This window comes from Pristiophorus japonicus, chromosome 11 (genome assembly GCF_044704955.1).
Source record: "Pristiophorus japonicus isolate sPriJap1 chromosome 11, sPriJap1.hap1, whole genome shotgun sequence".
Lineage (NCBI taxonomy): Eukaryota > Metazoa > Chordata > Chondrichthyes > Pristiophoridae > Pristiophorus > Pristiophorus japonicus.
The window spans coordinates 12,607,736-12,619,884 of record NC_091987.1 but is presented as its reverse complement, the minus strand read 5'-3'; the positions used below and the strand labels follow the sequence as shown (position 1 = coordinate 12,619,884).

The window sequence follows — 12,149 nt, the reverse complement described above, 5'->3', positions numbered from 1 at the left end:
ATACATCACAGGCTATGGGCCCCAACAACATCCCGGCTGTCGTACTGAAGACTTGTGCTCCAGAACTAGCCATGCCACTAGCCAAGCTGTTCCAGTACAGCTACAACACTGAGTAAAACTGCCCAAGTAAAAAGCAGGCCAAATCCAATCTGACCAATTACCGCCCCATCTGTCTACTCTCAATCATCAGCAAAGTGATGGAAGGTGTCATCGACAGTGCTATCGAGCGGCATTTACTCACCAATAACCTACTCACCGACGCCCAGTTTGGATTCCACCAGGACTACTTGGACCCAGACCTCATTACAGGCTTGGTCCAAATATGGGCAAAAGAGCTGAATTCCAGAGATGAGGTGAGAGTGATTGAACTTGACATCAAGGCAGCATTTGACCGAGTGTGCCATCAAGGAGCCCTAGTAAAATTGAAGTCAATGGGAATCAGGGGGAAAACTCTCCACTGGCTGGAGTCATACCTTGCACAAAGGAAGATGGTTGTGGTTGTTGGAGGTCAATCATCCCAACCCTAGGACATTGTTCCTCAGGGCAGTGTCCTAGGAACAACCATCTTCAGCTGCTTCATCAATGACCTTCCCTTTATCATAAGGTCAGAAGTGGGGATGTTCGCTGATGACTGCACAGTGTTCAGTTCCATTCTCAGCTCCTCAGATAATGGAGCAGTCCGTGCCCACATGCAACAAGACCTGGACAACATTCAGGCTTGGACTGATAAACAGCAAGTAACATTCGCACCACACAAGTGCCAGGCAATGACCATCTCCAACAATCGAGATTCTAACCAGCTCCTCTTGATATTCAACGGCATTACCATCACCGAATCCCCCACCATCAACATCCTGGGGGTCACCATTGACCAAAAACTTAACTGGACCAACCACATAAATATTGTGGCAACAAGAGCAGGTCAGAGGCTGTGTATTCTGCGGTGAGTGTCTTGCCTCCTGACTCCCCAAAGCCTTTTCACCATCTACAAGGCACAAGTCAGGAGTGTGATGGAATACTCCTCACTTGCCTGGATGAGTGCAGCTCCAACAACACTCAAGAAGCTCGACACCATCCAGGACAAAGTAGACTACTTAATTAGGCACCCCATCCACCACCTTCAACAGTCACTCCCTCCACCACTGGCGCACCGTGGCTGCAGTGTGCACCATCTACAAGATGCACTGCAGCAACTCGCCAAGGCTTCTTCGGCAGCACCTCCCAAACCTACGACCTCTAATACCTGGAAGGACAAGGGCAGCAGGTGCATGGGAACACCACCACCTCCACGTTCCCCTCCAAGTTCCATCATTGTCGCTGAGTCAAAATCCTGGAACTCCCACCCCAACAGCACTGTGGGAACACCTTCACCACATGGACTGCAGTGGTTCAAGGTGGCAGCTCACCACCACCTTCTCGAGAGCAATTAGGGATGGGCAATAAATGCCGGCCTTGCCAGCGACGCCCACATCCCGGAACGAATTACAAAAATGTTGCCTATCATTTGCCTTTATCATGGGAATCAATTACAAAGGCGCTGCCTATATTATATTAAGTGCGGTGACTAATTCCGGCTGTTTAATAAGTACTTGCCCGTATTTAGGGAATACTCTTTACCAGCGACACCGGGTTATATTTAAAAACGGTTTGTACTAAACGCTGTGCGCTGAGTGTTCTGGATTCTGTCTGATTATGCTGTATTGAAAAGACTTTTCTTCTGTTCTTTATCTTGACAGAGAGGATGTTCCGGCCCCGAAAAGCCGTGTTTCGACGGCCCGTAGCTACACCGTGGATTCCCAGCGTTCCTCCCTGGGCTCCATGTCTCCCTCCAACATGGAACCGTACAAGTCCCACTACGACCGGCTGGCCATGGACGACCAGGAGCGCCCGCCCACTCACAGCCCCAACCTCAGCCCTTCGTTCAAGGTAGCGGCTCCAAGCCTCAACCGGATGGGGGCTGTGCCCGTCATGATCCCAGCACAGCACCGTGACGGTTCCATTGTGTAGTGCGCAACCCAGGGAGGGGTGGGGGGGTGGGGAAACCCTCTCGTCCCTTGCCTTTCAACACACTGCGGGAATTGTGAGGAACGATTCTATTGGAAAATCCACCAGTAATGACATTTGCATTTTATACTGTACACACTTAGAAAGTGTCCTGGTTTTAATCTTATCTACAGTTTTAGAGAATGTTGTGTATTTGGCAAGAGGTTAGTGTGCGTGGTTTTGTTTTGTATATATATATTTGGGAAACTTGAGCAATGTCTCCTTTACAAACTAGTGGGTTTAGACATTGCACAATGTCCTACGCCCAACCATCTTTAGCTGCTTCATCAATGACCTTCCCTCCATCATAAGGTCAGAAGTGGGGATGTTCGCTGATGACTGCACAGTGTTCAGTTCCATTCACAACTCCTCAGATAATGGAGTAGTCCATGCCCGCATGCAGCAAGACCTGGACAACATTCAGGCTTGGGATGTTAAGTGGTGAGTAACATTCACGCCGCACAACTGCCGGACGATGAAGATGTGATGGAATACTCTCCACTTGCCTGGATGAGTGCAGCTCCTGGATGAGTGCAGCTCCAACAACACTGAGGAAGCTCAACACCCTCCAGGACAAAGCAGACCGTTTGATTGGCAGGCCAACCAGCACATTAAACTATCACTCCCTCCACCACCGGCGCACCGTGGCTGCAGTGTGTACCATCTACAAGATGCACTGCAGCAACTCGCCAAGGCTTCTTCAGCAGCACATCCCAAACCCAGGACCTTATACCACCTAGAAGGACAAGGGCAGCAGGCGCATGGGAACACCACCACCTCCCCTCCCCCCCCCCCCGCTCCTCCCCCAAGTTACACACCATCCTGACTTGGAAATATATCGGCCGTTCTTTCATCGCTGGGTCAAGATCCTGGAACTCCCTCCCTAACAGCACTGTGGGAGTACCTTCACCACACGGACTGCAGCGGTTCAAGAACGCGGCTCACCACCACCACCTTCTCGAGGGCAATTGGGGATGGGCAATAAATGCCGGCTTTGCCAGCGACGCCCACATCCCGGCAATGAATTAAAAAAAACCCACACGTGCACTGGAAAGTCCTTTGTTTGTTCCCCCTGGTCCACGCTGAGTTTGTTGATTTCAACCGAGGTTGGAATGGGAGTGAGGGGTGGAAATGGGGTTGGGGAGAGGGAGGAAACAGCTGGACGGAGTTCCCACTCTTGATCACTGTCCAGCGAATACCATTGCATGGTGCACTCGAGTGGGTGTGGGGTGGGATCCTGTTTGGTGATGATGCTGCCGGTGGCCAAATAGCCTGCAGATACTGTCTAGACTTTTGCCCTCTTGGCAAGGTTTCAGATGAGGTGTGGCAGCTGCCGTGGATTCATATCCCAGCAGTCGGGAGGGGAAAACTTGTATTTAATTGGGCCGTACTGCTTCCACTAGATGTCGCTCCTGCACACACCCATTTGCACCATGTACTACACCCTTAACATCGACCCAAAAGAAACTGAGATTGAGATTGCTTCCTTCACACCTCCTTCGAATATAAATGAATTGGGATTTTTTGCAAACCATTACTAAAGATTCTGGCTTTTTTTTGCTGTGGATATTTTGCTGAAGTTCTTCAAATGCAGGGTTGTGCTGGGTGAGTTCCTCTTATCCAGCTCATTCTGTCAGTATGCTGATCTAACGTCGCTGCAGCATTGGGTGCTGTTTATTCTAGTTAGAAAATAAAAGTAGCTTTTGGGATTGGTGAAGGTGCCGTTTATCGTTGCAGTTGGAGAGAGAGCTTTGCACATTTCAATTCAACCATCATTTGATTTTTTTTAAAACGATTGAATCCTGCATTATCTTGTTCAATATTTTTGTGCAGTGAAAGTTGGTTATGATCCTGACGAGGAAAAGTGACCCTGAAGGTTGAGGGCCGGCCTAGAGAGACGCCCATTGAGCCCTGCGGTGACCTGTGTCACCGTGGTTCAATGGCTGAGATACTCGGTCGAGTTAGACTTGGTGGATGACTCTGCTGAAAGAGGCACGATAGTCCCGATGGCCGCCTGCTGTGCTGTATCATTCGATGATTCTCGCAGCGAGCCATTACAGGCCAGAAGGCCACCGGTCCAATTGCCGATCGGTGTTGAATTAGCAATCGGGTTTCTGAAACTGGTGACCCTTGATAACCCTGGGCTAGCGAGAGGAGAGGGTGTTGGCGGGGTTGGAGGAGGAAAACAAAACGCAATTCTTCGCCCTAGATTGCTACCTGGTGACCCCAGCCCATTGGAAAATGTATGCGAGGTGCCGGATGAGATGGGACAGTGGCAGCGAGGGATACGGAATTGGCTGAGGGAAGGACAGTAGAGAGTAGCGACCAACGGTTGCTTTTCACACTAGAGGGAAGTGGCGTTTCCCCAGGGGTGGCCATCAGGCCCACTGCGCTCTTTTTGATGTATATTAATGACCTGGATATACAGGACATAATTGCAAGAGTTTCCAGATTCTAAGAACAGATTCGGACATGCCGGCTGACACAGTCGAACAGCCCTCTGGCACTCGCTGCTTAGCCTCATGCACTGATGCCCGTTTGGGCGAGCTACTGAGGGGGCAGGATGGGGCGGGAAGGGGGTGGTTTGTCTCAGACACTCGTGGAACCATTCCCCATCATAGCTGGGTGTTTCGGGACGAGGAGAGCAGCGGGGTTGGCGAGAGGGAACAACTTGGCAGTCCATCCAGTTGGCTGAAGGACGGGTGATTTTGAACTGACACAGTGCTGCCCAAGCATTGAAATTCTTTTTAAATTTATGAATTCATTAATTCTATTAATAATTTTATGGTAATTTTCCTGCCCACCTTCATTTGAGGGAACCTCGAGCAAAGTGCACTCATTATCCCGAAGCTCTGCTATAAACCTGAAGGATTAGCGTACATTTTAAATTTATTATGTGAATGTTTTGTATGAAGTTGGAAATGTATTTTAACGTTGAAACTGTTTTGTGGATAGCTACTGTTCTCAGTCGTGTTGGAAGCTTATCCTCGTTTGGTCTAAAATGGTACTTTTTAAGGTAGTATCCCAATGTGGGGTAGCGTCAATGTATGAAAGATTTTATATTGCTGATTGGTGGGGAGGGTGCAACCGAGCCAAGGGCCAACGTTGCGAATACTGCCTGTGTGTGAATTTAGAGAATTTGTGATTTCTATTTGAACAATAGCTAGTGTGGAGCCCAGGACTTGGTGCGCTCAGCCCCCGTTGAGGCCCAGCTCTGTTTCTGTTGTCGTGCAGTCGACCGGGAATGGAATTGGTCCCCGTATTCTTTCCGGCTAGTGTTTGGCTTTGATGCAGAGAGGCCTGTTTTGTTCCATTCTGGTCTTTATTTGCGCTGTGAGGCGACGAGGACATTGGTGCATTACTAAGCGCGGTCCTGGGTACAATCCCCGATCTCTTGGGTCTGCTGATCCCGGCGAGAGTAGCGATTTGGGAATTGTGCTCGGAACCGATGCTCTAATACGGTGGGGATAGTGTGTGGGTATCCGGTGAGGGCAGGATCGGGCCTGTGGCCCCTGCTTCAGTCGGGATAGCCCGCTGAAACCTCGCTGTCTAGGCTGAGCTAGGTAGAATGGAGGCTGGCGTGAAGTACTGGCGGGCAGTCACACCTCGGCAAGGGCCAGCAACCTTGGGTGCAAAGGCCTATGCAGATGACACATTATTGCATAGTTAGAATAGTGAGTGCAGTTTATATTTTTGGTTGGTGGGCGGGTGTGGGAAGGGCGAGTGGGGGGGCCGGGGGGGTGGGGCGTGAAAGGAAGGAGAGTTTAGATCCTTTATGGTTAGAAGGCCCAAGCTTCCAGCCTGGGATTGAGTGTCTCCTACATGCAAACTGAGCACTACATTAAAAAAAAACAATGAATTACATCAGGGTTGGTAAATATTTCACCAGAAAGAAGGAATGCTGGTGAATGTGAGAAAGGAGATGTCGGTTGCCTCTTCCTCCTGTGTGTGTCTCCAGATCAGTATCTGGAGAAGTTATTTCTTGTTCATTATCCTGTGGTGACAAAGGGTTGTCCGGCCTACTGATACTGACTTGGCTCTTGATTCAAGCCAGGTCCCTGCTCCTACAGTGGATCTCTGCTCCTACAGCGGATCTCTGCTCCTACAGCGGATCTCTGCTCCTACAGCAGATCTCTGCTCCTACAGCGGATCTCTGCTCCTACAGTGGATCTCTGCTCCTACAGCGGATCTCTGCTCTACAGTAGATCGCTGATCTACAGCAGACTCTGCAGTAGATCTCTACTCTGCAGTAGATCCTTGCTCATACAGTAGATCCCTACACCTACAGTGGATCTGTGCTCTACAGTGGATCCCTGTTTGTACAGTTGATCTCTGATCCTACAACAGATCTCAGCTTATATAGTAGATATCTGCTCTATAGTAGATCCCTGCTCCTACAGTAGGTCTCTGCTCCTACAGTGGGTCTCTATGCCTACAGTAGATCCCTACTTCTACAATAGAATCTGTTGGAGGATCCAATTCTTTCTTTGGAACAATATTTTATTTATTTGAACCCTTGTTTCCGATGCAGAAATTGGTGTGTAGCTTAACTCCTGTTGGCTCCAGAGAGGGATAGAAAACCGACAGTAAAGAGAGGCTCCAGCGGAGATTTACCAGGATTGATGCCGGGGATGAAGGTCTTCAGTTATGTGGGGAGATTGGAGAAGCTGGGGTTGTTCTCCTTCGAGCAGAGGAGGGAGAGCTGGTAGAGTTATTCAAAACCATGAAGGGTTTTGATAGAGCAAGCAGGGAGAAACGGTTTCCTCTGGCAAGTAGGTCGGTAACCAGAGGTCATAGACTTAAAATAGTCGGCAAAAGAACGAGAGGGGAAATGAGGAGAACGGTTCTCACACAGACAGTTGTTACGATCTGGAAAACACTACCTGAAAGGGCGGTGGAAACCGATTCAATCGGAACTTTCAAAAGGTAGTTCGGCGTGTACTCAAATTTGCAGGGTCACGGGAAAGAGCTGGGGTGTGGGACTAAGTTGGTCAGCTCGTTCACAGCCAGCACGGGCATGACGGACTGAATGGCCTCCTTCTGTGCTGTAAGATTCTAAGTTGATCTTTGTTGGAATTAAAAGTTAATGTGTGTGGGATCCGCACAGCCGGCAACGACCGGGGAAAGAGAGCTGCGATGGTATCTGAATCACGGGTTGCACCAGGACTCCCACTCCGTGTGCTAATTTCTCAAAGAATTTGGACATCCATCCAGCTCAAAACTCATGCTCCCTGTAGCCTTCGTTTATTCACTGTCTGTGTCCTCATCTACTGTAGAAATAGTTCCACATTTATTTTTTCTTCAATAAGCAGCAGTGCATTCAAGAAGATGCCCACGTCCTCCACCATCGATGGCCCCACTAAGCACTTGCTCGAGTGCCTAGATCAGGGCACTGCGGATGCGATGGGCCGGAATGGCCTCCTCCCGTGCTGTAAGTTTCTCTGATTCTATGAAACGCGGCGCTGAACTCTGCGCACCGGGCTGGTCCCGCCTTTCCGTCTCCGGTTTTGTGTGGAGATAGCCGATCCCAAGGGGATTGGATTGGGAGGGGCGAATCAGCCAGGGTTTCCTGCTCTTAACCGGAAGTTGGCTACTAGTTGTTGGGAAGTGCGCGCGGATGTGGGGCAAGGAGCAGGGGAAATTGGACCTTGGCCGCGATGCCTTCCGTGGTTGAACAGCCGCCGTCTCTGCTCGCACACGAAGAATGACCACTTGGCTGGTCAGTGCCTGTCAAAACTGATGCAGGCAAGAGCATGAGCCTTGAGAAATTTGGAGCGGGGGGGCTGGGACTGGGTGGAGAAGATTTTCTAATCGCTTCTTTTAACTGACGTACAACCATGTTGGAGGCTGTGGCCTAGACTTGCGGCCTACAAATTGTATGCACTGATCCTGTTTCCACCTTCTGTTGTACTCTGTACTAATTCATGTTATCTTTGTTAGTTTCAGAGAGGTAATGTTTGTAATGAATGCCTGTTGTTTCTGTGGAAAAATGATTGTGGAGTTTAAATAAAGGTTTGAGACACTGGCTGCTTGGTATTTTGTGAGGGGTTGAAGGTCGATATAACCCACGCTGACATGGAGCGGCCTAACTCTGGGCCACTGCTTCGTGCTCTTTTTCAGGAGACAGGAAAGGGATTTTGTAGTCGTGTAGAGTCCCTGGGATTTTAGGAACAGGGGCAAACGTGCGCGCAGTGATCTGCAAGGTCCCACGCAGGGCCGCTCACCGGCGTTTACATTGTAAATACGGCACATGCACAGAAATTTAAAGTGACCGCGCATTTACAGGAACAGGCCGTGCAGAACAAAGCACAACTCACGGTGAACAATGGGGGGAGGGGTCAGTCAGTTCCTCGAGCCTGTTCCATCTGCCATTCAATTAAATCATGGCTGATCTGCATCCTAAATCCCTTTCCCAGCCTTGGCTCCATTAATACCCTTGCCTAACAAAGATCTATCAATCGCAGTCTTGAAATTTTCAATTGAGCCGCAGCCATGGCTGTTTGGGGAGTGAGGGAGTTCCAGGATTTCCATTGCCCTTTGTGTGAAGAAGTGCTTCCTGACATCACCCGCTGTTCAGAGAAGGTTCACCAGGTTGATTCCGGAGATGAGGAGGTTGACTTTTATGAAGAAAGGTTGAGTAGATTGGGCCTATACACATTGGAGTTCAGAAGAATGAGAGGTGATCTTATTGAAATGTATAAGATTATGAGGGGGCTCGACAAGGTGGATGCAGAGAGGATGTTTCCACTCATAGGAGAAACTAAAACTAGGGGACATATGGCTCAATTTTCCCCAAATCTGTTTTTTGGCGTACTTGAAGAGTTACTCCCGTTTTTTTGGGAGCCCAAGTACGCCAAAAAAAAAATTCTAAGTTTCCCTGTTGGATTTCTTCATTTTGGCGCAGCCTAATCTGCCCTTTAGTTTTGGGGGTGGAGCCTTGATCTGCGCCATAAAGATCGGGTTGCCACGGTAACCAGGGACACAAAGCAAGCTGAGGCTGCAAAGTGAAACATACAGCCAGTTCCCAACACATTAACACACATTGCATCAACTTAAAAGCACATTAAAATATATTGCAGTAACTTACCTCCAATTATTAAAGTCGGTCCCGCTCCCTGCCCAGGCGAATGGACTCCCAGTCCGCTTTCCTGCCCCTATCCCAGGCTGAATGACGCCCCCCCCCAGTCCGCTCCCCCGCTCCTATCCCAGACAAATGACCTCCCCGTCCACTCTCCCGCCCCTATCCCAGGTCGAATGGCCTACTCGCTCCCAGTCCCCACACCTAACTACACCCGAAAGGCTTCACACCCACCCCCTCTCCCTCCCCACACCTGCCTCTTCCCAGCCCTCCACCTCTCTCTCCCCCTCTCTTATCATTCCTGCTGCATCTGCTGCACTTACCTGCACCGATTTCCTTACCTGCGCCGATTTCTTTAACTCTCCGGGAGGTTTTTCTGCAGAGGCCACATACGCTGGCCGAAGCAGAACTGGAGTAACTCTCAGCTGATCAAACTTCCCTAAATGGCCAGAATTAGCGCGGGTGGCAGGTTACGCCCCCTTTGGCTGAAAAAAAAACTTAACAAAAAAATGGTAACTAACTGGTGCAAATTGATTGGGGAAACTGGGGATTTTTAACTTAGGCCAAAAAAAGCAGCCTGCTCCAAAAAAACGGCACAAATCACTGGGGGAAATGGAGCCCACAGTCTCAGAATAAGGCACCGCCCATTTAAAACTGAGATGAGGAAGTTCTTCTCTCAGAAGGTTGTAAATCTGTGGAATTCTCTGCCCCAGAGAGCTGTGGAGGCTGGGTCATTGAATATATTTAAGGCGGAGATAGACAGATTTTTGAATAATAAGGGAGTAAAGGGTTATGGGGAGCGGGCAGGGAAGTGGAGCCGAGTCCATGATCAGATCAGCCATGATCTTATTAAAGAGCAGGCTCGAGGGGCCAAAGGCCTATTCCTGCTCCTATTTCTTATGTTCTTATCACCCCTTGAACCGCCTGGCTCTAATTTTAGAGCTGGGATAAAGGGGAGGGAATGATTCTATTGTCGCCTACTTGAATTGAAAGCATCCAGCTGTATAATCAGATCGTGGATTTTTGCTTTTCCAAATGTTTCATGTTGAGGGCATTCTGAGCTGTACAACATAAGAACATAAGAAATAGGAGCAGGAGTAGGCCATTTGGCCCCTCGAACCTGCTCCGCCATTTAATAAGATCATGGCTGATCAGCATGAGCACTGCTTTGATCAGAACAATTTGATGATGAATTAAGTGCATCACACACCATCGAAGTTTATTGGCTTGGGCGACTTATTTTTATCGTGCGTGTAAAAAAAATGAAAGAACCTGCATTTATATAGCACCTTTCATGACCTCCAGGATGTCCCAAAGTGCTTCACAACCAACAAAGTACTTTTTGAAGTGTAGTCGCTGTTGTAATGTAGGAAACACGGCAGCCAACCTTTGCACAGCAAGCTCCCAGCTGTTGGTTGAAGGATAAACATTGGTCAGGACGCTGGGGGTAACTCCCCTGCTCTTCTTTGAAATACTGGCCGCGCGATTTTTTTTCACGTAGACCCCAGAGGCCAGACGGGGGCCACGATTTGCCGTCTCATCCAAAAGCCGGCACCTCCGACAGTGCAGTACTCCCTCAGTAATGCACTGAACTGTCCACCTAGATGTAACACCCTGCAGTGTGTGTGTAATTATAAACAACATAATCTCACTGCCGAAGGGGAAGGTTGCCTCAAGCAGAGTGTAATTCTCAATGGTTCCTAAGCTCCACATCTTCCACATCCAATGTTTGTTGACAGTTCTGGTTTTGACCAAGAAAACTCTTTTGTGGCAGTGACCTATCCTGGAGATACATCTGTTCATAGAATCACAGAAATTTACAGCATGGTAGGAGGCCATTTCGGCCCATCGTGTCCGCACCGGCCGACCAAGAGCTATCCAGCCTAATCCCACTTTCCAGCTCTTGGTCCGTAGCACTGTATGTTACGGCACTTTTGTATTCCATGCCTTGACTAATAAAGGCAAGTATTCCATATGCCTTCTTAACCACCTGGTCTGCTACATTTAAGGATCTGTGGACCTGTATTTCAAGGTCCCTTTGTTCCTCTACACTTTTCAGTGTCGTACCATTTAATATGTATTCCCTTGCCTTGTCAGACCTCCCCAGATGCATTACCTCACACTTTTATATGGATTCAATTCCACTGTTCTGCCCACCTGACCAATACATTGATATCTTCCTGCAGTCCACAGCTTTCTTTTTCATTATCAACCACACAGTCTATTTAAGTGTCATCTGCAAACTTAATCATACCACCAACATTTAAGTCCAAGTCATTGATATATACCACAAAAAGGGACCGAGTACTGAGCCCTGCGGAACCCCTCTATCTACCTTATCTGACCCCTTAATAACCTGAAAACTTGGATCAGATCACCCCTTAACCTTCTAAATTCTAGAAAATACAATCCTAATTTGTGTAATCTCTTAACTTAATCCTTGTTCTCCCCCCAACCCACCCAAAAACTATTTTCTAGCATCTAAACCAACTCTTCCTGTTTCCTGGCATTGCTAATATACACAGGTTTTACACTGTTTTATTTCTTTCCCTTCTTCCAAATGACTAGGCTCTTGCTGGGGTTGGTTCCGTGTGTGTCAGCAACACTTCAGTGCATCACCCCAAATGGGCACTCTTCATATAAGAATTTATTTTTTTCATGCACTGTTCCGTTCAAATTTTTCGCGTGTGTTGTGGTTTCTTCCATTTAAAAGCCGGTGAGTGCCCTGCGCGGGACCTCCAGACCGCTGCATGGCCGCGCAGCTTAGTGGGAACATTGGCTGCACCCATCCCGGTGAGTATTCCGTCAATCTTGTTTGAACCTTATAGATGGGAGAGGCTTTGAGGAGTCAGGACGTGAGCAAAGTTTCCAGCATCTAGCCTCCTCTTTTTGCCATGTTACATAGAATTACATCAAGTTGACAGGACAGAAAGAGGCCATTCAGCCCAACAGGTCAATGCCAGAATTTATGTTCCACACAAGCCTCCTCCTGCCTATTTCATCTCACTCTATCAGCAAATCCTTCTAT

The 12,149-nt window shown here is 48.6% G+C and overlaps 1 protein-coding gene across 2 annotated transcripts in view; it reads left to right on the top strand.

Annotated features, from left to right (window-relative positions):
* Positions 1–12,149, top strand: part of cxadr (CXADR Ig-like cell adhesion molecule) — a 143,206-nt gene that overhangs the window by 112,279 nt on the left and 18,778 nt on the right. Inside the window, exon 7 of one of the 2 annotated variants that reach the window (XM_070893231.1) lies at positions 1,737–1,926. In XM_070893231.1, the coding sequence (XP_070749332.1) occupies positions 1,737–1,926 (190 nt within the window). Of the gene's footprint in view, positions 1–1,736; positions 5,772–12,149 lie in introns of those variants that run through there. The other variant, XM_070893230.1, reaches the window with a different exon arrangement.